The following is a 21815-nucleotide window of genomic DNA, read 5'->3' as shown; positions in this document are numbered from 1 at the left end:
ACTGATATATTATTATGGATAGGCTAAAAACCCAGCTTTATTGATGTTTGTCACTTCTGCATTATAAACAATTGGCACATTGTAAAGTCAACTTTGATGTGTACTATTTCTGTATTTTTAGTGCCTGAAGCAGAGGAGAACATTTTACATTTATTATTGTATGGTTGTTGCATCCTTTTGGCAGCAGGTGGGGTATCTGAACAAGGAAAAGCTTTTGCCTTTATCCGCTCTAGTAAATATAGAGGTTTTCAGGACTATTTAAACACATTATTGAACAATGTAGTGTGGCTTGGCAAAGTTTGAATGCCATTATACAGAAAACATGTTTTGGAACCTATTGGGAAAAAACGATGTGGATGCAAGTAGCTACAGTACATTACATGTTGAAATGTTTATATATATTGAAATGTTGTGTCTGTTTTAATGTATATTTGTGGTTGTGTTTGTAATGAAATTAAACATTCTTTAATTATAAAAAGTCGAAAAGAATACATTATTGATCCCTTGAGGGTGATTTTACAAGCTTTGTAGTAAGAAATTGTGAGAAATTGTTAGTGGTAGTTACAGCATTAAAGTGATCACATTTTTGTATCAATAATTCAATAATAACTCAATTATATATGTTGGGATTTATTAGATGCACTTATAGTGCTCCCTGTAAAGACAAATCTCATCATCAAAAAGCATGGTTGACTATATTTGACCTTCAGTCTCTGCCTTCGGAGGCAACCTTAGGTCTTTGAACTTCAAAGGCAGTGGGTGGCTGCTATAAACACTTGTTGACCTAAATCAAAGGTGACAGGTGTCACCTCTCATGTGCATCCTGACTCCCAGACCACCTGCTTAACACCTCTGAATTACGTACAAGGTGTGAATCCAATTTGTGAGGATTGTAGATTAGATAGGACCAAACCCCTCCGGTTTAACAGCTTGCTAGTGACAATTTGTGGATGCTAATCAGATAAACACAAGCGCCTTGGTCTGGAAATCCCGCTTGTGGGAGTTGGCATACTTATGAAAGCTGGGTGATAGATGGTTTCTGTTTGTACATCGTGGCATTAGTATACATTACATGGCTGTTTTTTTTTTTTTTAATCAGCCATGATTCAGTTATCACTTTCTCATTACTTTCTCATCTCAATCAACAGTTTAAATGTTTGATAAAAAGAACAAAAATACATGTACTTTATTTCAATTACTTTAAATGCCCTCAATGCAAAACAGCAGTAGTTTGGTCAAAATTAATACTCTTCACCATATTGGTTATTTCTAATTCTACATGCACATAAATTGTGAATATATATTAAGTTATTTATATATATATAATTTAGAAGAACTACATCCACCCAGGGGCGTAGCACAAAACTCTGGGCCTATACATAAGCTATCTCTGTAGGCCTCCTTCCTCTCTTGATCCATGTCTCTAAAGCATCTTTTAAAATGTATTTACAAATGACTGAGCCAACAACTGTACACATGAATCTGAAGTGGTTATTAGGGAAGTCATTAACTAAAGTATTAGTAATGAACTAAAGTAGAACTAAAGTATAAATAATAATAATAGCGGCTGTGGCTAAGTGGATAGAGTGCTGGACTTCGAATCAGGGGGTAGCAAATTCGAGTCCCACTGCAGTCAGCATGTCGTTGTGTCCTTGGGCAAGACACTTCACCCCAAATGGCTCCTGTGGGGATTGCCCACAGTACTGAATGTATGTAAGTCGCTTTGGATAAAAGCGTCTAACAAATGACATGTAATGTAATAGAAGTAATAATAATCTCTGCACATTTCAACCCTCTTTCCTCAACGTACTGTAGTTAACAATTACTTTACTATGGTTAAATTAGGTGTGCTTGGAGTATCATGCTTAAGAGAACATTCTTCATGTTTATTTAAGTATTTGCCATTCCCACGGTATAAGACAAAACAAAAATAAATACCATCTTAGTTTTCTAAAAAACTGTTAAGCTGATGACCTTACGTGTGTAAGAGTTTTGGATATTTGAGCTGAGGTTTTGCTCTTTGAGTGTCAGTTTAAATAATGATGATTTTTGTGTCATTTTAGTGTGCACAACTTGTTTTGATTGTTACACTTACATTACATTGCATTTAGCTGACACTTTTATCCAGAGCGACTTACAATAAGTTCGACCAACAAAATACAACCTTGAAGAAAACAGAATCATATAAGTACATCAGGTTTCATAGAGCTAAACATTTCAAGTGCTACTCAACTGGCTTTAGGTAAGCCAGTCCTTTATTAGTATAAAAGTGCTTTGTTAATAGTTCTTTGTTAGTAATTCTATCGCTCGAAGTGGAGTCGAAAGAGATGAGTTTTCAGTCTGGAAGATGTGTAAGCTTTCTGCTGTCCTGATGTCAATGGGGAGCTCATTCCACCATTTTGCTGATGGGAACTTGGGTCCCCCTCGCAGTGCGGGTGCAGCGAGCTGTTTGGCTGATGCAGAGCGGAGTGCACGTGCTGGGGTGTACAGTTTAACCATGTCCTGGATGTAGGAAGGCACATGCAGGTAGACCAGCCATGAGGGAGTTGCAGTAGTCTAGGCGTGAGATGACGAGAGCCTGGACCAGAACCTGCGTGGCTTTCTGTGTCAGCTGGGGACTTATCCTCCTGATGTTGTAAAGCGTGTATCTGCAGCAGCGGGTTGTAGCAGCTATGTTTGCAGTGAAGGACAGTTTGTTATCTAGGGTCACACCCAGATTCCTTGCAGTCTGAGTCGGGGAAACAACAGAGGTGCCGTGTACTTACATGTTCTTTATATAGATTTGATGTAAAAGAAACAAGTTCAATCAAATAAATATATACACTGTCATTCAGATTGATTAGTACTTCTGTTTCTTTTGAGAGGGGACGCCTTTTCCTAGGTAACTGTCTTGGCATCACGTATTCGTATAGATGTTTCTATGTAGAAAAGGAGAGATGCAACATGGGTACATGTTGATCCCAAACCAGCCTTGCAGTTGCAGTTAGCTGTGATGACTGCACCATCCTTCTTCATCAGTACCCACGGACATGTTGGCGGCAGCCCAATACTCTGAGAATGCAATACCTGAAAAATAAAATACAAAAATATTATTGGATTGTTGACTATTTAGAACCACCTTGTCATATGCTAGGTAGCCCATAACAGAAGCTGACAACCAAGAATAGGTTCACAACTTTTGGAATTTAAATATATTGCAATATATAATAAAGCTTTATTTATAAAGCCCTTTTCATAAAGCACGTGTAGCTCAAAGTGCTTTACAATCACAAGTTAAAGATAAACCACGAGAAATTCCCCTCAGATCAGATGTTAAGACCTTTACAGGTACATAGCAACAACATATATATACATATAACATTTTAAAAGGTTAAGAGACACGGCGAGGTAAAAGGTATGATAATAAAAATACATAATAAGACACAAGACTAAGTTAATTGATGCAACAATATAAAACCCTATAAAATAAAGTAAACCTATAGATATAGGTACAACAAAAATAAAAGCTGGTGTTTAAAAATGTCCACTGAGTTGGCCTCTGATATTTCTTGGTAGCGTAGTGGATAAAAGCAGCCTCACCCATGGCCGTATACATTGAGGTCACCGAGGTCCGGACCTCGGTAATTTTTTTCGAGCTGTGTATTTAACAAAACTTGTGAAATAATTGCACTAAACGGGGTTCTTTGTAGTACTTCCATTTACTGACGATGGGGGCGCTGCATAACTACGTAGCCTCGATTAAAGCAAACAGAAGAAGACGACATGTATCAACAAACCACCGCAGCCCGGACTTGTATCGGAGCAGCGGAGGAGTGATTGATTGATTGAAACGTTTATTAACAGCTTGTATATTGGGTACAGTACAGTACAGCTCAAAACATACAATTGTTAAGGGGATGCAGACCAGAGAAAGACTTTCGTCTTGTTTACATCAGGGTCCCCCATTTCCAATTCATCATATCATTTAAGACATATAAGACATATAAGACATATTTTACATACAGATGGCTTATTTACAATTTACATACAGGTGTTTTTTACATACAGATTGCTTATTTACAATTTTCATTTTAGATTTCGTTCTAATACATCCTAACCGGACATTTAAGACATACCAAGTCTACAGATATACAGTTAGTAACAGAGTCTAAAATGCGAGTATATACATAGATGGGGGGGGGGGGGAAGCTGTCCATTGAACGACAGGTTGAGATTTGTACCATTACCGGGGCCAATTTTGCAATGCTCTCCCCCGAAGGTGCTCTTTAAGAGAGGTTTTGAAGGTAAGTATAGTTTTACTTTCCTTTACAGTTGTGGGAAGAGCGTTCCACCTTGATGTGGCATAATTGCGAAACGTGTATTCCCCCTTTTTTGTGCCAAATCTGGGTTTCACATGATTTGTGGAGCTCCCTCTGGTGTTATGATCATGGTATTCCTTGACCTTTGGGAAGAATTTCGATATATCCGGTATAGGAATCTGATGAGGTATCTAGAGATCTGAGTCCAGCGGGCTGCTTGTGTTTCTGTTCATCAGGACATCATATGACCAGCAGATCCTGTGTGAACGCTCTACGTTAGTCAGTGGACGTCCGACAACATGCACACTAACTTATATTGCAGCTAAAGGCTATACTTTGGTTTAAACTGCGTGAATAAACTAGCTAGAGAGCTAAAGTTAATTACATTCATCCAATGTCAGAAGGATTACCTTTTAACAAACGTTTTAATGCTTTTCTTTCATTTCAATTTGAGTAAAACATTGAAGATATAACATTGTATTATTTTCTTTTTACACTGACTCAGATATAATGAAAAGACTACGTCAGTCGAAGCTCAGCGTTGGTAAGAGAGAGACAGGACAGGCAGAGAGAAAGAGAGAGAGAGAAAGTGATGGAAGACAGGGAGGAACTGCAGGTACAGTCGGACAGAAGAATGTAGGCAGTGCTTGAATTGGAATGAAAAAGGTGCCAGTACTCTAAAATCAGCAACTTTTTCAAGTCAATTTTATATATACAGCCCACAAACAAGAATTTGGCTACTATAATGCTGGTGGGTTTGTCTCTTTACTACTGTATATTTTAGAAAGGTTCACTGTACTTAACATTTTTTATGATAGGCAGCGGATATGGCTAAAGCCCAGTAAGGTCAATATTAACTGAAAATATAGCAATCAAAGTCTAGATCTTCTGCTGAAGACACATGAAGCAGAGACCTTTCAGGTGAGAGCCCCTCTGGTGGTGTTCAACATTAATGACAAGGAAACAAAGCTCTGGTCAGAAGCATTTTTTATAAAAAGCTTTAACAAAATTAAGTATTTCTGTACATTTTGAATGCAATCTAACTTTCCAACTCAGAAAACGAAAAACGAAAAGTGCCAAAAGTCTTCTCACATGGCTGAGCTGCTTTGCAATATACTTCACCACTGAAGAATACAAATATGTATAAAGTAAACTATGATGCAATCTAACTTTCCAACTCAGAAAAATGATAAAGAGCATGAACAAAGAACATGTAAAAACAAATGCAAAATTTGCACAATCTAAAATGAGAAACTGTAACTGCAAGTAACAAAGTCTGAGCCATGGTAAAGAGTTACATTGAACACCAAGCTGATCAGATAACTCCCTGGTTGGTCTGAAGTCCTTCTATCTCCAGGATCTGTACAAATCGGCACATTATGCCAAAAGTCTTCTCACTGGGTGAGCTGCTTTGCAATATACTTCACATTGTTAGAAAAGGCTCCAGAAGGCCTTGGGGACATCAGTATCAGGGGCTGGAGCTGGACAGGCTCTTTCATCAGCACTTCTCCTTCCCTTTGCCAGCCAGGACCTCACATACTGTTCCGGATTGAACTGTCCTAGTGATGGTCCATTACATTTAATGAAAACCAGGCTGGACAGTCGGCTGACAGAGAGAGCATTCCTTTTTGCAGTAAGGATATCGTTCATGCAGCTGAATGCCCGCTCACACTCACTAGTGGAGACAGCGATGGTTCGGACTGCTTTCAGTAGAGGCTCCATGGCAGCAGGTGTACGGGATGCCCTGGTTTCCTTGTATTCGCGAAAGCCCTGAACAGTCTCTCTTCTGTCCACTTTCAGCACTTCGCACAAACGTAGCACCTCTACGTCCCCATACTGTACGTCTAACTCCTCTTCAGGCCAACTTCCAGGATGGATAACTTTCATGTCCTGGATTAGCTGATTGTCCCGGGCCTCCCGGCCATGTAATGGGATTTATCTTGTGCTGACATGAGAGGAGGTTGTGGAAGTCATTCTGTGTCTCAGATTCTCTACCATACTGCGGAAAAACTGACCTGCATGAATCTGTACAAGCCTGCCATTCTCACGCAGGGCAACACCATTGAAGGACTTCTCAGCTAGAGCTGTATGAACTGTAGTCATGTGTGGGCCAGGCATGGTGACCATGGATTCAAAAACTCGTATTTCTCGAGTTAAGAGCCTATCTGCTGTAGGCAGTGTCATCTCTCTTTTTTGGAGTTGCCGAGAGAGGTCGCTGAGCTCTGTGAGCGCATCGTACATCAGTCCCAGATTGCTGACAAACGTTGCAGATGTGAGCACATCATCCAGGCCCTTGTACTTTGCTCTGTCTCTGGAATCCCTGCTCGTGTCGTTTGCAGCATTTGTGAAGTGATCATGAAGCACTCGGTAGTTTTCCCAGACTGCTCTGACGCTCCTTTCACTTGAAGCCACCCAGCGGATGGACAAAACACGCCCTATCACCAGGAGACGCTGTCCGACTGCTTGCGCACACTGCGCTAACTGCCTCTGATTTTTGGGGGAGGCATGGAACAAGGAATAGAGTTTGTCAAAAAAGATCTGGAAATGATTGAGCCCTGAGACCTCCTTGACCACATCCCCAACTGCCAGCTCTAGACGATGATTGGAGCAGTGCCACACAAACAGGCTTGGGAATTTACTACACAACTGGGTAGCAACGCCTGTTCTCTTCCCTAGCATGACTGAAGCCCCATCACATGCAAAAGAAACGAAACACTGACCTAAAAAGTCCTCGTTAAAATCTCTTCCAAGACACTCCATTAACGCCTTTGTGATGTCATCAGCCGTTGTTCCATCCAACTCGATCAGCTCCCAAAAAAACGTTTCGGGCTCAGCATCAGCTAATGCTGAGCGTAGACACACAACAAGCACCGTTTTACCACTAATAGTGGTAGATTCATTGACCAAAACACAGAGTTTTCTTTGGTTTTCTGTAATGTCTTTTGCCATTTTTATCTTCAGCTCATGAGCTATGTGGTCGATGATTTCGCCACAGGTTTTATTGGAGTGCAAAACCCTGCCCACGTTCAGCCCATTCAGTTTATGTACATTCAAATCAATTGGCATGTCTGTGAATGGCCGGCTATGTTTGCCAATTTGATATGCCGTTCGAAAAATTCTGATAGTGGTGTCTAATTCAGATTTATGCATAGACTGCACTTGATGTTGAATAGTTTCACGTGAAGCAGATGTAAGGATGTCAGCAGCTTTTACATGGGCTTGTGATTCTTTATGTTCTTTGATTTTTTTTCTCAGGCTAGCTTGTTGTTTGCCCTTGTCAACACCGAAATGAGACACTGCACACTCACCCCATTCAGTTGACAGTTTCAGTCCTTGTCCAGTGTGTATTCCCAAAGATTTGACATCACTGCATATCCGACATCCTAGCTTCTTATCTTTAAGAAGGAGCCATGCATTGATCTTGCAAACATATTGCACCTGGTCCGTTGTCCAGCAGTCAGGTGCATCGCTTTGCCCGGTGTTGGTGGTGGCAGTTGCGCCAGCAGCAGCTAACGTTAGAGGCTCTGGAGGAGGCGGCGGAGCTAGTACTAATGCTAATGCACTAGGACTTGGAGCAGGAGGATCAACCAAAGAAAGCTCCCCATCAGACACAATTTCCAACACAGGCACAGCATTCTCTGTATTTGAAGTTTCTTCCGGCGACAACCGCTGTCTTTTTGCACTTTTATTAATCCACGCTAACATTTTAGAAATGCTAATTTGTGACGTGACTTGCTTTCCTTCTCTCGGGGGCGTGCCTGCTCTGTTCTATCACTCTACATAGCCACCCACTGGGTGGGAGTTGCACTGCATAAACACAACACACGTGCATCTAGGTATGTAAATTGTAAAGCATTAAAACATGGTTTTACTAACAGTTTTCAGTATGTTGTTACTTCGGCATTATTATTATTATTATTTTGAAACGTGTATTACTATTAAATCACGGTCAAATAGGTTCATTTTGACATAGTCGTTTCCACCACAGTATTTACATGGAGAAGATAAGCCCCGCCCCCTCTCCAGCACGTTCTGTTTGAATGACAGGAGTAAACAGCTGACAGCCGCTGTGAAACTCCAGCGGTTAGAGCGATGAGAATGTCCGTTCGGCACCTCATGACGCATCTACTGAGTACCGGGCGGCTGTATATATATATATGGATGTATAATAAGAACGGCGGGAGAGTGTTGAGTACTGGCACGTTGCATGAGTACCGGAGTACCGCCAGCATGCCGGTACTGAGCAAGAAGTGCCGGTACTCCATGGGTCAGAACCAGAAGTGCCGGTACTGCGTACCGGTGAGTACCGGCCCAATTCCAGCACATTTTATAGTTCGATAGATAGATGGGGTTATTAAGCCTACATTATGTAGGCTTAATTAAGCCTACATTATGTAGGCTTAATAACCCCATCTATCTATCGAACTATATTATCTATAACAATAGTCTTTGGATAAAAGCGTCAGCTAAATGCAATGTAATGTAATGTCTTCATTTACAATAGGCATAATTTTTAAACAACATACATCTATTGCAGTTATGATGTCATAACATACAATTGTATAAAACACAATTTGCTTACATCTTTGTTCTCTTTTGAGAATCAAACAAAACAGATTTAAATAAAAAAAGAATGCAAACAAACAAGTGAAATGAACTAAACTGCTGAATTGCTTTTAATTCACTGGCATGAGCGACAAGTGAGGAGGAGCAACAAGTAAACAACGAGGGACAGATTGAACAAAGAGAAAGAGTAGAGGACAGAGAGAGTAATGAACAGGAAGAAGACAGAGAGACTAAATAAGATGGAAGAGAGGCTGAAGGTTATGGAAAGGAGAGAGACATGGAAAATGAATGTTGACAATGTTTTGTGATCATTTTAGCCTCTTCTGCATGTCCAGATCATTAATAGTAACAATCAACTGATTCTTATTATGTATTACACTTTCAAACATAATTGATGCTGACATTGTCAGCCCACTGACATGGTTTGAAATCAATATATTATCCAATGTGTGACCCCCCACAGGACTTCAAAAGCACCTAACTAGATCATGACAATCCCAAAAATCTCGGGGGGTATCCCCCGAACCCCCCTAGCATGTTTGGACCTCGGTATTTAGGAAATCCTGGATACGGCCCTGGCCTCACCCATTTTATTTTGGGGGACTTTAGGGATATTTAAAAAGCCAGCTGAAGAGGACCTCACGAAATATTTACTCACTTTTCCAGCCACATCTCCTTGATATGCAACGCAAACGTCGCGGATCCACCCGGATGTGAACTCTTTATGTGCCTAGAGTCCTGTACGCCTTCATTTCCTCCATGGTGTACAATGGAATAGGCGAAAAAACCAGGTAGTTCACGATATCACAGTAGGAAAGTGAAGGCCATGAATTTATATCGGTGCTGTAATCCTTAACGGGAATCAAATAAGGGTCCACCGAACCAATCGACGCACATTTTTCTCTGTAAACGGTCTTATCCTCCGGCAGACCCGGTGCCAGAACAAATCTAAAGGGAGGGCATATGATTTTCATGGGAGGGCACACAAAACCGTCATGTGCTGCGGGCCTGCGGCACAATATATATCAAACAGCAAGGCCAACAGGATTGCGTAAAGACGCACACTTATTGCAAACATACACAAATAAAGGGCAACATAGAAACCACTTTTGAAACATTGTGTGCGTGGCAGCACAAACACTGGTAAATCACGAGCAAGGCACACTGGTTACGGATGGCAGCTTCCTCATCGCTGCACTCGGAGAGAAATAGTAGAGACGGAGACGATGAACTGTTTAGCCCGCCTTGGGCATGGTTTATGTTCCGATGCACTGCACTCGGACATGCTGTGGAGTGAATCGAGTCACCTCTGAGAGGGAGTTGGTTGACAGCTAAAAAAGCTATAATATCAACGACAGCTGACGCGTAATAAGGCTCCGTGCCAGCTGATCTGCACCAAAGTACTCATTTTCTTATTTGTTTCCTCGCGTATCTGTCTCTCTATCTCCACAAACTCTCACATGAAATGTGTTCTTTTGATGCGGCATGCCTTAGCAGTCCTTTATCAGTCTTTAATGCGTGTTTTCAGTCGCAAAAACCTTTGACAGTAAAAGCCGCATCAGATGAAGACGTATTCACTTTAAACTGTCTACAGGGGAAACAAAAGGCTGCGTCTGCTTTTAACAAATCTTCAAGCCATGGTCTGTTGTGTACCATGCAGCGGCAAAAGTGTGTTTCTTTCCTGAAAACAATCTCCCTGGATAACGATCCAGCTTCACCTGGTTGGGTTTATTAACTCCAAGATCATCGCTAACTCAACCCCGGGGTTTGCCGAGGTCAAGCTTGTGACATTAAGGCGTGCTGCTGCAACGGCAGGTGCAGGGTCGCCAGCAGCACCATCGGCTGCAGTTCTTTCATCGCTATTTCGTTTTAATAAATCCTTAGACCTTTTAAGCCAATTTTTTATGTCCATTTTGTAATTCAAACAGAAATTGGAGTCTACAGAATGCACAATAAACAAATCCAGAATAGGCGGCAGAGTGTGACGCTGTGATTGGTCTAAATGTGGACGAATCACAAATCACAACAGACACATGCATTTATTTGACGTAGCCTGCGATTTTTTGTTGTTGTTCTGACATCACATACATCGTAGCATAAAAGTTCACAGTTTATTTCTAATTAAAAAAATAAAATATATATATTTTTAATTTTATAAATAATAAAAAACGTGTTTATTGGGGGAGGGCAGGAATGTCAAATGGGAGGGCCTGGCCCTCCCTGGCCCTCCCACGGCGCCGGGCATGTCCTCCGGGTTTAGTGATTCGTAGTAGCCTTTCATTTTCGCTATTTTTGAACGCTGCCGCCAGTAGAGTGGTACTCCAAGATGTCTGACGCGAAATCCCGTGACGTCATTAGGAAGCCTCTATAGCGCAGCATTATGCATAGCATATATGTGGTTTATATGAGGGGTCAAAATCCCATGCTCATAAAATGCTCATATATTGTTTTCTCTTCATTCCCCACGCCCCAAAAATAAATAAATATTCTAATTTTAGGAAAAGTAAGGAAGTTTGAGCAGTGTGGGTTTTATATGAACAGAGTTACACATATTTCAAAACGAGAAGTGTAATAACTGCAGTTTGCCTCGCTGTCAGAATGACAAGGATCCTCAGTGAAGCAAAAGCCCGTGTTTCTCACTACATTAAGTACAACTTGTTAAAAATATCAGTTCAATGCAACTAATGTCGTCTTAGTGTTATTGCATGATGTTAAAATTGGTTTGCCATGAATTTAGTGATGGATTGTAAACATTTGAAATGTAGCATTTAAGTGTTTCTCAGTTTCAAGGTTGTTGTTTTAATAAATCAGACACTGATGGTGCAGCGCTGTACTGTAGCCTACCTCTTTATATAGGCATTTTTTTCAAAGGGGGTACATTATTGAACAAAGTTTGAGAACCACTGCGATAGAGAACTGTAGCGGACACAACCTGTTTCCTCCGTGTGACAGAGCCGAGAGCGGCTGAGACGCAGCGGCTGGGAGGCGGGGCTTAAGGACAACTAGTGCGGGGAGGACTAAACCAATTTCCTCCTTTTGTGAGGGGTGAGAGGGGCCCCGGACAGCCTTCACCCTTTGTTTTTGGATACAGAATGTAGTCACTCAACCGAATTTACTGAGCTAGTTTCATTTTAGTTATGACACTATCTACTAATATCCCTGATATTTGTCTTGGAAATTGGATTAACCTAAACAAGCTTGATCCGGTAACACTGATGACATGAACTAGACTCCGATTTGACACCTATCACAGGCCTGATAAAGAGGCTGAAACTAAATAAAAACCGAAATAAAACTAAATAAAAAACATTTGATCAGTCAGATTAGCTCTTAAAGAGAAACACAAGTTTGTGTGTGAGTTTTATAAAACCCATTTAAATCCTGTAAACTATAAGAGATCTATTAGATTATGCCAGTTTTCATGTCTTCCTTTTCGAAATTCATTCAATAGGACAAGATTTTCTTTATGCATGCATTTATTTATCTATGTTCATTTTTATATATACAATGTTTACAATTTATGATGACCAACTCAGCAAGTGACAAAAGTTTTACATTGTATATAGTTGCTCATTTTGAAAATACAGTACAAAATGTGTTCCCACTGATGTTAGAGACAAACATATTGCTGCATTTAAACCAAATGTTCTTTAAGGATGTTATGTAAATTCAATGGTTCCAAATAGCTTAAACGTTACAGTGACAGCTGTTCCTCTGACAGCAGTGGGAGTCAAAGTGAGCATCCAAATACATTAGTTCACAGATCTTACCATTATTTGCAATGATTTTGAATTCAGATTGACAAAGGACATGACAAACACTTTCCAACATTCTTCAAAGAAAAGATGAGAAAATGCAGTTCATGAGTTTGTCGCTGGAGCTGTTCATCACTGGTCAAGTAGTCCAGACGTCCCTGAACTTTACTCAGTCCACATCCAGGAATTATTCCCGACCAAAGAAAAAAAGGAAATGAACATGTCCAGGTGTATGAAAATGTCTCTACATTTAAGACACAGAGGACACTTCTGTCTTGCTGGCAGAGACTGAGGTCTCATCCTCCACCATGCCGCCCATTCCAATGGCGCTCAGCATGCAGTTACGGAACTGAAAAAGAGATCAAAGAAAAACAAGTGCATGGTTTAGGATTGAGCAAAGATGAAAAAGCAGATTTTAGAAACTGGACTAGGGAATATTTAATATATTCAGCCCACCTGTTTGTTCAACAGCACGTAGATAACAGGGTTGTACAGGGCTGAGCTCTTTGCAAAGAAGGCAGGAATAGCTGCTGTCAGGGCGCTGAAGGCAGCTCCCTTGTTCAAGAAGATCCAACCAGCAAAAGAGGCATATGGCACCCAAGCTACCAGGAATCCAAAGACCATCAGGAGGCACATGCGTGTCACTTCCCTCTCAGCCTTCTGGGTGGACTCTGACTCCTGCTGCTGGGCTGCAGCCTAACGTTTTTGTGATCAGAAAATCATCATTAGGATTCACAGCACACGTGGTTTTGCAGAATTCTAAAATGAAAATGACAGTTGTATTTCTCAAACGTTTTTACTTTAAGGAAAACATTTAAAACACTTCACTTACGGCTTTGACTGTTAGGACAAGGCTTCCGTAAGAGAAGAAAATTAGGAAAACGGGAGTGAAGAAGTGGACACAAAATAAGTACATGACGTATGATTCATTGTTGAAGCCTGGAGCCAGAGTGTAGTAGTCAGGTCCGCAGGAGCACTGCAGGCCCTCAGGAATGTATCTGTAGGGTTAAAGAAGGAAAGTGGTAGTAAATATTTTAGACTTTAGACTTTCTACAACCTATGCATTACCAGTATGTAATTACATCTATCTATGCACTTTCTTAAAACTGATTGGTTTGTTTGAGTGTTTCTCAATGTTTTTAAAATCTTAGTGGTCAGGTTTCAGAGGTTTAAACTCATTTTTATTGTAAGTGAAATGACAAATACAAATGTGAATTACCTAGACCAGCCAAACAGTGGGGGTCCAGCACATGCGAAAGCCATGACCCAGGTGATCCCAACACCAATTCCAGCGTGAGTATTACTGAATTTAAAGCTTCCCATGGGTTTGCAGACAACAATGTATCTCTCAACAGCCAGCACTACCAGAGACCAGAGAGACACCTGACCTGTAGAGAGGAAGAGCATCTTAGACAAGATTCCTACAAATTAACTTTTACCTTTGTAATATCTTAGAAGGAAGGTGATGATCACTATTTCTGAATCTTTGTCAGGTTTAACAAATGTCTATTGATTAAATCATTTTCTCACTGAAACAACCTGAAAATCACAAACTGCCATTAAAGAACCCCAATTCCTTACAAAGTACTTCCAGCTGCATGGGTTAAACTTGTAGGTGCATTTGAATTAGCTGTTCAACAAAAAATATGAAAAATAAAGTTAAATTCATACCTCCAAGTGTGGCCAGGAATCCCTCCATAGCACAGAAAGTGGGGCCAAGAATGAAGTAGCCGTTGATAGCAGATGTGAAGGTGATGGTGAATCCAAAGGCGCACATGATCAGCCCAGCCACAGACAGGTTTACCAGGATAAGGTTGAGAGGCGTCTGGAGCTTCTTGTTCTGGATTGTTACTAGCAATGTCAGAGCGTTAATGGGAGTTCCAGTGAAGATCAGGAAGACCATGTAGAAAGCTAGAAGCTTGAACATGATGGGATCTGCCATATAATACTGGTTGTATTCATAAGGACTTCTAACAATCCCAGTCCTGTTGGACATCGGGATGTAGAAGTTATTGCCTTCTGTGCCATTGGGCTCCATTCCTCCCTCCCAAGCCATCTTCAGTAGTCTGTTGTTCTGTTCTGTTCTTCTTCACCTGAACAACCCAAGAGTGTTGGTGGACTCGATGATCAGAGCTGCACAGTGTGACTTTTATACCTCCCCACTGACCCTAATGTCAAATGCCGAAACAGGATTAAAGGTGGGAGACGTATTCCTGAAATTGCAGTAGACAGTCATTAATCTTAAGACCGGATAGAAGTGACGAGGTCAAGAAAATTTGTTCCAGACATGGTAGAATTATCCTAATCCTTAATGAAACGGAAGTTCAGTAAGCAGCTCTTATTACACCATCAACCGTAAACTTACTCCAAATAAGTTAATCACACTTGGAATCATGTTTATATGGGGCATTCTACCAAATTAGTGCAAGAAAAAACTATTCAACAAAACAATGAAGTATTCAGACATAGATATTTACTAAGAATATGTTATGGTCTATTTAAACACAAAGCATTAAATGAGATAGTGATAAGCTTAATATATACAAAAACATCATTTAGAGGGTACTTTCTATTGGGAAGTAGCTGTCCCCAACCCTGACACCCTGACATTTCAATTTCTGTAAATAACACTTAAATGTTTTTTTTAAATGTAGTTCAATGGTGTATTTAGAAGATCTTTATGATTACATTCAAACAGAAGTTGGAATATTTCGATTTATTGTGAGTTTAATTTTTTAATAAAAAAACTATACTCAAAAAATCATGTCCCCAGTTTTCATGTCACTACCGAAACACAAGGTGTTTTAGTCCAATGGCTGAGTCTGGTTTTTAGCCACACCCCTGCATTTTTGACAAGGCAGTGACACTGCATCCCTGTCCCTCATGGCTGAATGGCAAGTAGCTATATCCCATACTTTTGATATAAATCTGTTCCAAAATCTGAAAATCGGCATGTAACCTTAAGAATTGTCACTACCAAACACATATTATCTTCAATTAAGTAAACTTTTTCTGTGTTTTATGCAAAGTATTAGGTTGTTATGTGTGTTAACCTCTTCAAAAACGTGTATGCTAGCCAAGTACTTGCTAGCATTCTTTAGTTATGCTCAATTTTAGCTAGAATCGTCACTACCGAAACATATGGTTACGTTTCGGTAATTGACATGATCATTTCGGTAGTGACAAAATGGAATGGTAAGCAGGTAAATCCCATAGTTTTTTTTAAATAAATGTGTTTTAAAGTCTGAAAATCAGTGTGTTACTTTAAAGGTCTCTTATTATACTTTACTTACTATACTTAATATATTAACATATATTGTTGGGCATATATTATAGGTCTCAGATATATAAAAAACATGTCTATGAAGTGTTTTGCTCAAAATACCAAACAGATCACCCATTCTAGCCTCATTCCCCTCTATTTCAGCCTGTTACTAAAGTGCTGATTCTGGGTCAGTAGCTTCAAACATTCACACTTCAACATAGGCATGTTATGAGTTAAGATTAAGCAATAAGGTTCAGGGAATATGATACAACCTTGAGAACAAAATACTGTGGTCACTACCGAAACAGTGGATGTTTTGTAAAAAATTAAGTATATTGACTTATCAACTAAAATGATATGATACTGATTGGTTTAATGTATGTTCAATTTCAACAATCAAATCATCAACTCTGGAATCAATATGATCAGTATTATGCATTTTACAAATAAACTTTGCATTATGACTTTTATGGATTGTATAAATTGAACTTTGAAATTTGATTACAAATTTAATTTGATTGATTTAATTGTGAAAACCCTCAATACATATTTGTTAAAATACTATTTAGAGAAGGGAAGGTAAAACAATCTTAACAGGTTAATATAATACTTTTTTACTACAGTGTGTGTACTATGTTTCAAATCAAATCAAATCAAATCAAGTTTTATTTATATAGCACATTTATAAACGATTTTTGGTCGAGCCAAAGTGCTGTACATATAATAAAAATAGCCTACAGTAGAGACACTTTACAGCAAATACAACAGCACAGATTGTTCAGAATATCAGTATGAGAAAAACGACACCCTCTATCCTTAGACCCTCACATCGTACAAGGAAAAACTTCCAGAGAAAACCCACAGTTTAAGGGTAAAAAATGGGAGAAACCTCAGAGAGAGCAACAGAGGAGGGATCCCTCTCCCAGGACGGACAGACATGCAATAGATGCCGTGTGTAAATCGAAGAGATAATACATTTTACAGCATATAGACCGAATGTTAGGAAATGCATGTGTCTGTAATAATAAGATGAATCCACGAGGATGTCAGCTACAATCCTGTGGAAGCCATCAGGGAAGCAGGATGACGAGACCTAAGGCAGGACCCCAGAGACAGGTTCAGCCACGACCCAAAGTCCACGACTTAATCCAGAACTCAGGATAGAGGATCCAAGACACAGGACTACAGCAAGAGGATCAGCCTCGACTCCGGATCCCGGCGTAGATATAGATACAAAACAAGAAAAAATATTTGGCTGGGTTAATCGGAACAAGAGAATGCACAGACATAGACAGAGAGGGAACATGTCATTGGATAAAAGTTATTCTTGATAACCCTCTAGAAAGATCTCATGAACTTCCCCACTCAATCTATCAAGACCCGAGCAGTTCTATTGGATATAGGATAAGAAACAGAGATAGGGAGCACAACAACCTATCTCTTCATCAGATGCACTCCCCCGCTTATCTAAGCGACTCTGTACCCCGTTACCCTCTACAAGGCCATAGACCAGCAGAGGGAAAATGGGGGGTGGGTAAGGGTAAGGGTTTTTAAGAATAAACCACAAGGGTCTAAAGGGAAAAAAGATGAAATATAAGGTACTATATTTTAAGTAATCCTATCTTTCGGTATAGTGACCATTTTTGGTAGAGGAAGAACATTCCAATACAGTCTGAAAATACGATATAAAAAAAATGTATGGTTCTTTTACTAGATGTGTAATTTAGATATGGTACAAAAATATATATGGACAAAGTTTTGGGGAAAAAACATACAACATTTAAAAACATTTCCAACCTGACTTTGGTCCAATTTCGGTAAAATGGCCCATATATTTATAATTTTTATAACAGTAGCCTCTCTTTTGAGAACACTGATGAAAATATAACTAATTGGAAATGACTTGTGACCTACTGTATGTGTGCTGAGACCAGGTGAAGATCTCTATCCCTAATTTAGTAGCTTTTCTGTCTACTCTTTAAGAATAAAATGGGACGAAAAGCTACTGCAGGCTTACTGTCTTTCCTTGATTGCATATTATCTTTTAATTTATAATATTTATTGGCCATTAACATTACAATTTTAACCATCAGTGTCTGTCTGCATATGGAGGAACTGGGTGTCATTATACTTATTGGATTACTCACATTATCTCACCTGGGTCTCTGATCTTGTTTCCTGTATGTTAAGAGCCTTACACAAAGTGCAGCCTTAGTTAAAAAAAGACACTTTAATTTAATTATACAGCTGGTAAGTGCGTACATTCACAAATTAACTTATTCTGTGCATCCAATTACTGAATATGTTGTGAGTATTAGGGAGCAGAACTTCTACATCCTCATTTCGGACAGTCAGTGTGAGAAGTATGTTTGAGTAACCACAGTTCGTATCTAGTAGATCATGGTTGTAGCTAAGAATGCACTCAATTTGTTCCTGAAACAAGAAGCTCCTGAAACGTCTCATCTACCTCTCGTCGGCTAAGCTCTGGACAAACTGGTGATGATCTGCTTTGGACGCATTAGCTCTATAGCACATATTAAAGCCAGTACTGTCAAAGGATTCACAACCGCAAATGGAGGTAAATCGCATAATACATTTCATTTTAAGGGATATTATGCCTTTGGGTTATTAAATAAGTATTTGAAAGATGTCATAATAAATCTGCTAATTTGCTGTTCAATCAAATGTCAGTGTTGCCTTTTTGTAGATTGGAGACCTGGAGATAATGTGAAACCTGCTATGTTATGTTTCTGGATTAAACCTACAAAATAAACGTTTGGATGTTTGAAGCCATAGCCGAGAAATAACCTTTTAAATCAAATGTTTTTATGTATCACCTACATGGTTACAACTTACATGTCAGGGAGCCTCTTCCTGGATCAGTTTCAATAATTATTTAATTGATTTTATTTTATGCAAATGCTTAAAACATGCATCAAGAAACATAGTGCAGTTAGAGGCAGGAGACTGGAGATGTGTTTAAGGAATAAAACGATGATTATTATACCATGGCCTCATTAAGGAAAACTGTAACGTCTCTGGCAGAGTCATGAAAGATGAGTTTACTGTAGGACTAGGCGAGAAACAGATAACACGAAACGGGATTGTGCATCAGTTTACAAAAAAAAGGTTACTGAATTTCCTTAATTTATATTTGTTAAAACGAATTTTACATTAAAGAAAAATCAGATAGATTTGACTAAATTTAAAATGATATATATTACAAAGCATAATGCACAACTTAAAATAATTCTCTAGTCTCAAAACACAAAGTGTAAGGAGCTGAGTGAAACCATATAATCTTCCAGTTCATCATCATGGCCTTTAGTTCAAAGAAGGACACTTGGTTTATTAGACAAAAATACTGTTTGCTTTTAATTCATAGACTATCATTTTGAATCATTAGGTCTGTATTTGCAATGGTTATTTTTCACAGTTCAGTTGGGGGAACCTGATTTGTTTAAAATACTGTGGACGCCATTCATCTTTATATAGTAGTAAGTTGAAAAAAGAGCATATACTGTTTCTCGTAAAAGGAGCAGATTTTATGTCCGCTTTATAAGCTACAGCATACTGTATAGTGTTCTGTTTTAGGTTTTTATCTATATGCCTGAATTTTTTTTATTGTTTCTATTTAATTTTTCTTTCTAATTTCTGTAAGTGTATCTATATATTCATAAAATATGCTTTACTGTATGTATTAAACTAAAAAGGGGCATTTTAACCCTTTCACGCATAGAGGTTACTACAGTGGACAGCTATTTAAAAGTTTTTTTTTTGTATATGCATGTTTTTACATAGTTGCACCATCATCATAGGACCCTATTGCATCATCCCATACACTCAGTGGAAAGTCAGTGCAAGTGCATGATAAATGTCTCTAAACCAAGATGAACGACAGAAAGCCAGATGGACCAAAGCCTCATTCCAATACCCCTCCTCGACTCCTCCTTTCCCTCACTCGCCTCCCTTCCTTGCGTCTTAGCTCCGCCTCCGTAAGATGCGAGCGAGAGACACGAGGAGGTGACGCGAGGACAGAGGAGTCCTCAGGTATTAATTGGGATGTCCTCGTTCACTCAAACGTCACTCTTAAACGACGTCTGTTAATGATGACATGTGCACAGCTGTATCCCCTCTCATCGGGCTTAACTGAATAACCCCTTAGAAACGGCCCATTTGTTGTTAAATATTTATTTAAATGAATGAATCTTTCTCTTGTTAGTCAAGGAATTCAATGTATGATGGTCGGTCCTGCTTTTGTGTTCCGTTTGGTGTAAATGTAGCCTACATTTAAATAAAAATATAATGATAGAAATGTGAAAGCCTTTACTCTGAAAATGTGTGTCCTGTAGATCCCCACATTCACCACAAACCCACATTCAGGATTGTGAATTTTAAATAATTTAACTCCTGAATATCTTCACACAAAACAATACAAATAATTGTTTTTTATCAAGAACTAGCCATTTATGAAATAGCTTTCTTAACCCTCTGGAGTCTAAGGGTATTTTCTCGATTTTTAGATGTTTTCTTAAATCACCTTTTAAATATATTTCTTCTAACATGGCACCCATGTGTTACATATAAAAATGTTCAGGACAATCTCTAGTATTGCTATATATGCAAATTACTCACCTTAGAGCACTGTTTGATGAGATAAGTAGCTCAAAAGCTTAAAATTTGACATCCGATTTTCGGAAAATCTTCAAAACTCTTGTGAAAACACAAATTTACTCATGTGATCGAATTGTTTTGGTGTTTTAGATTTGGTTACCAAAGTCTTAGGATTACAAAAGTAGTGAAATATTTGAATTACACTGTATATAAATGTGTTATTCATGTCTAAAATTAAATTTTATAAATTCGAATTGAGCATTATTTTTCAACCCACAATGTATTATAATACCAACAATGTATATAAATATAACTGCAACATCTCACTATTTACAATATTGAACATCAGAACTTTTTTTCCTTCAACCAACTATTCATTATACACTGACAAAATGATCCTTCCTCCAGTAGTCCAATACATTGTCCAGTTTCAGCAGGGCCATGTATTTATAGAAATCCTCTACAGTCAAGTCAGTCCATTTGTAGGTTTTACCCTTTCCCATCTCCTGTGCAGCCCGCTTGTTTGTGTTGGTACAGAGTGTCTGTACTGTTAGTGCACTGAAGAACAGCTTGAACAGGTCAAGGGGTTTGTTTGATACTGTTGAGCTGAGCTGTGGCCCGGGTGTGCGAGCAGGTTGAAACCTGGAGACAGGGGGAGCAGTGTCAGGGTCTTCGCCTGTCTTCCAAGACAGTGGAGCTGGCTGCTGTGGGGGTGATGGTGCATGGGCAGCTGGTGGCTGTGTGGGAGGTACGTGTGCTCTACGAGACCTCTTTGCTGTCCGGGTTGATGGTGATGGCTGTGGCTGTGGTGGAGCTGAGGTGTATCTTGACCTCGTCGCAGGCAGAGATGGAGGCAGCTGTCGTGATGCTGGTCCGCTAGTCCTTGGTGGGGATGGCAGTGGTAAAGGCCCTTGATCCACGGTAGATCTCAACATGGTGGCAGGCACAGCTGGAGGCTCCTGGATAAATGTCATCTGTGGGCCGCTAGGCCCAGGCAGCTGTGAAACCTCTCTGTAAAACAAATACAAATTGTGGGACAATAATTATACACACACACACACACACACACACACACAGAACTACATAGCACTCCCCACAAATGGCAGGCACACATATAAATAAATTAAATGTCTCCGTTGTGGGACAAATAAAGGATTATCTCATGCATCTACACATGTACCTTCAGTGTGCGAAAAAGTACACGTCCCACCGTCCGGGACGTGTTATTTACAATATCGGACAAGTAGATCTTTCAATTGACTTGTCCGGCGGACAAGTGACGTTTTTCGGCCTGATTTATTGACAAATTATTGATAC

At 39.5% G+C, this 21815-nt stretch overlaps 1 protein-coding gene across 1 annotated transcript; it reads right to left on the bottom strand.

Annotated features, from left to right (window-relative positions):
- Window positions 1-12869: 12869 nt before the first annotated feature.
- Window positions 12870-14675, bottom strand: LOC117548104 (green-sensitive opsin-like). The gene is made up of 5 exons (XM_034219138.1): window positions 14291-14675; window positions 13839-14007; window positions 13452-13617; window positions 13076-13315; window positions 12870-12968 (listed from the first exon to the last, which is right to left on the bottom strand). Exons 1-5 carry the CDS (start codon window positions 14673-14675, stop codon window positions 12870-12872), a joined length of 1059 nt encoding a protein of 352 aa, XP_034075029.1.
- Window positions 14676-21815: the final 7140 nt, after the last annotated feature.

The sequence above is a fragment of the Gymnodraco acuticeps genome, unplaced genomic scaffold (assembly GCF_902827175.1).
Source record: "Gymnodraco acuticeps unplaced genomic scaffold, fGymAcu1.1, whole genome shotgun sequence".
NCBI classification, from domain to species: Eukaryota; Metazoa; Chordata; class Actinopteri; order Perciformes; family Bathydraconidae; genus Gymnodraco; species Gymnodraco acuticeps.
This window is presented reverse-complemented; position numbering and strand designations above follow the sequence as displayed.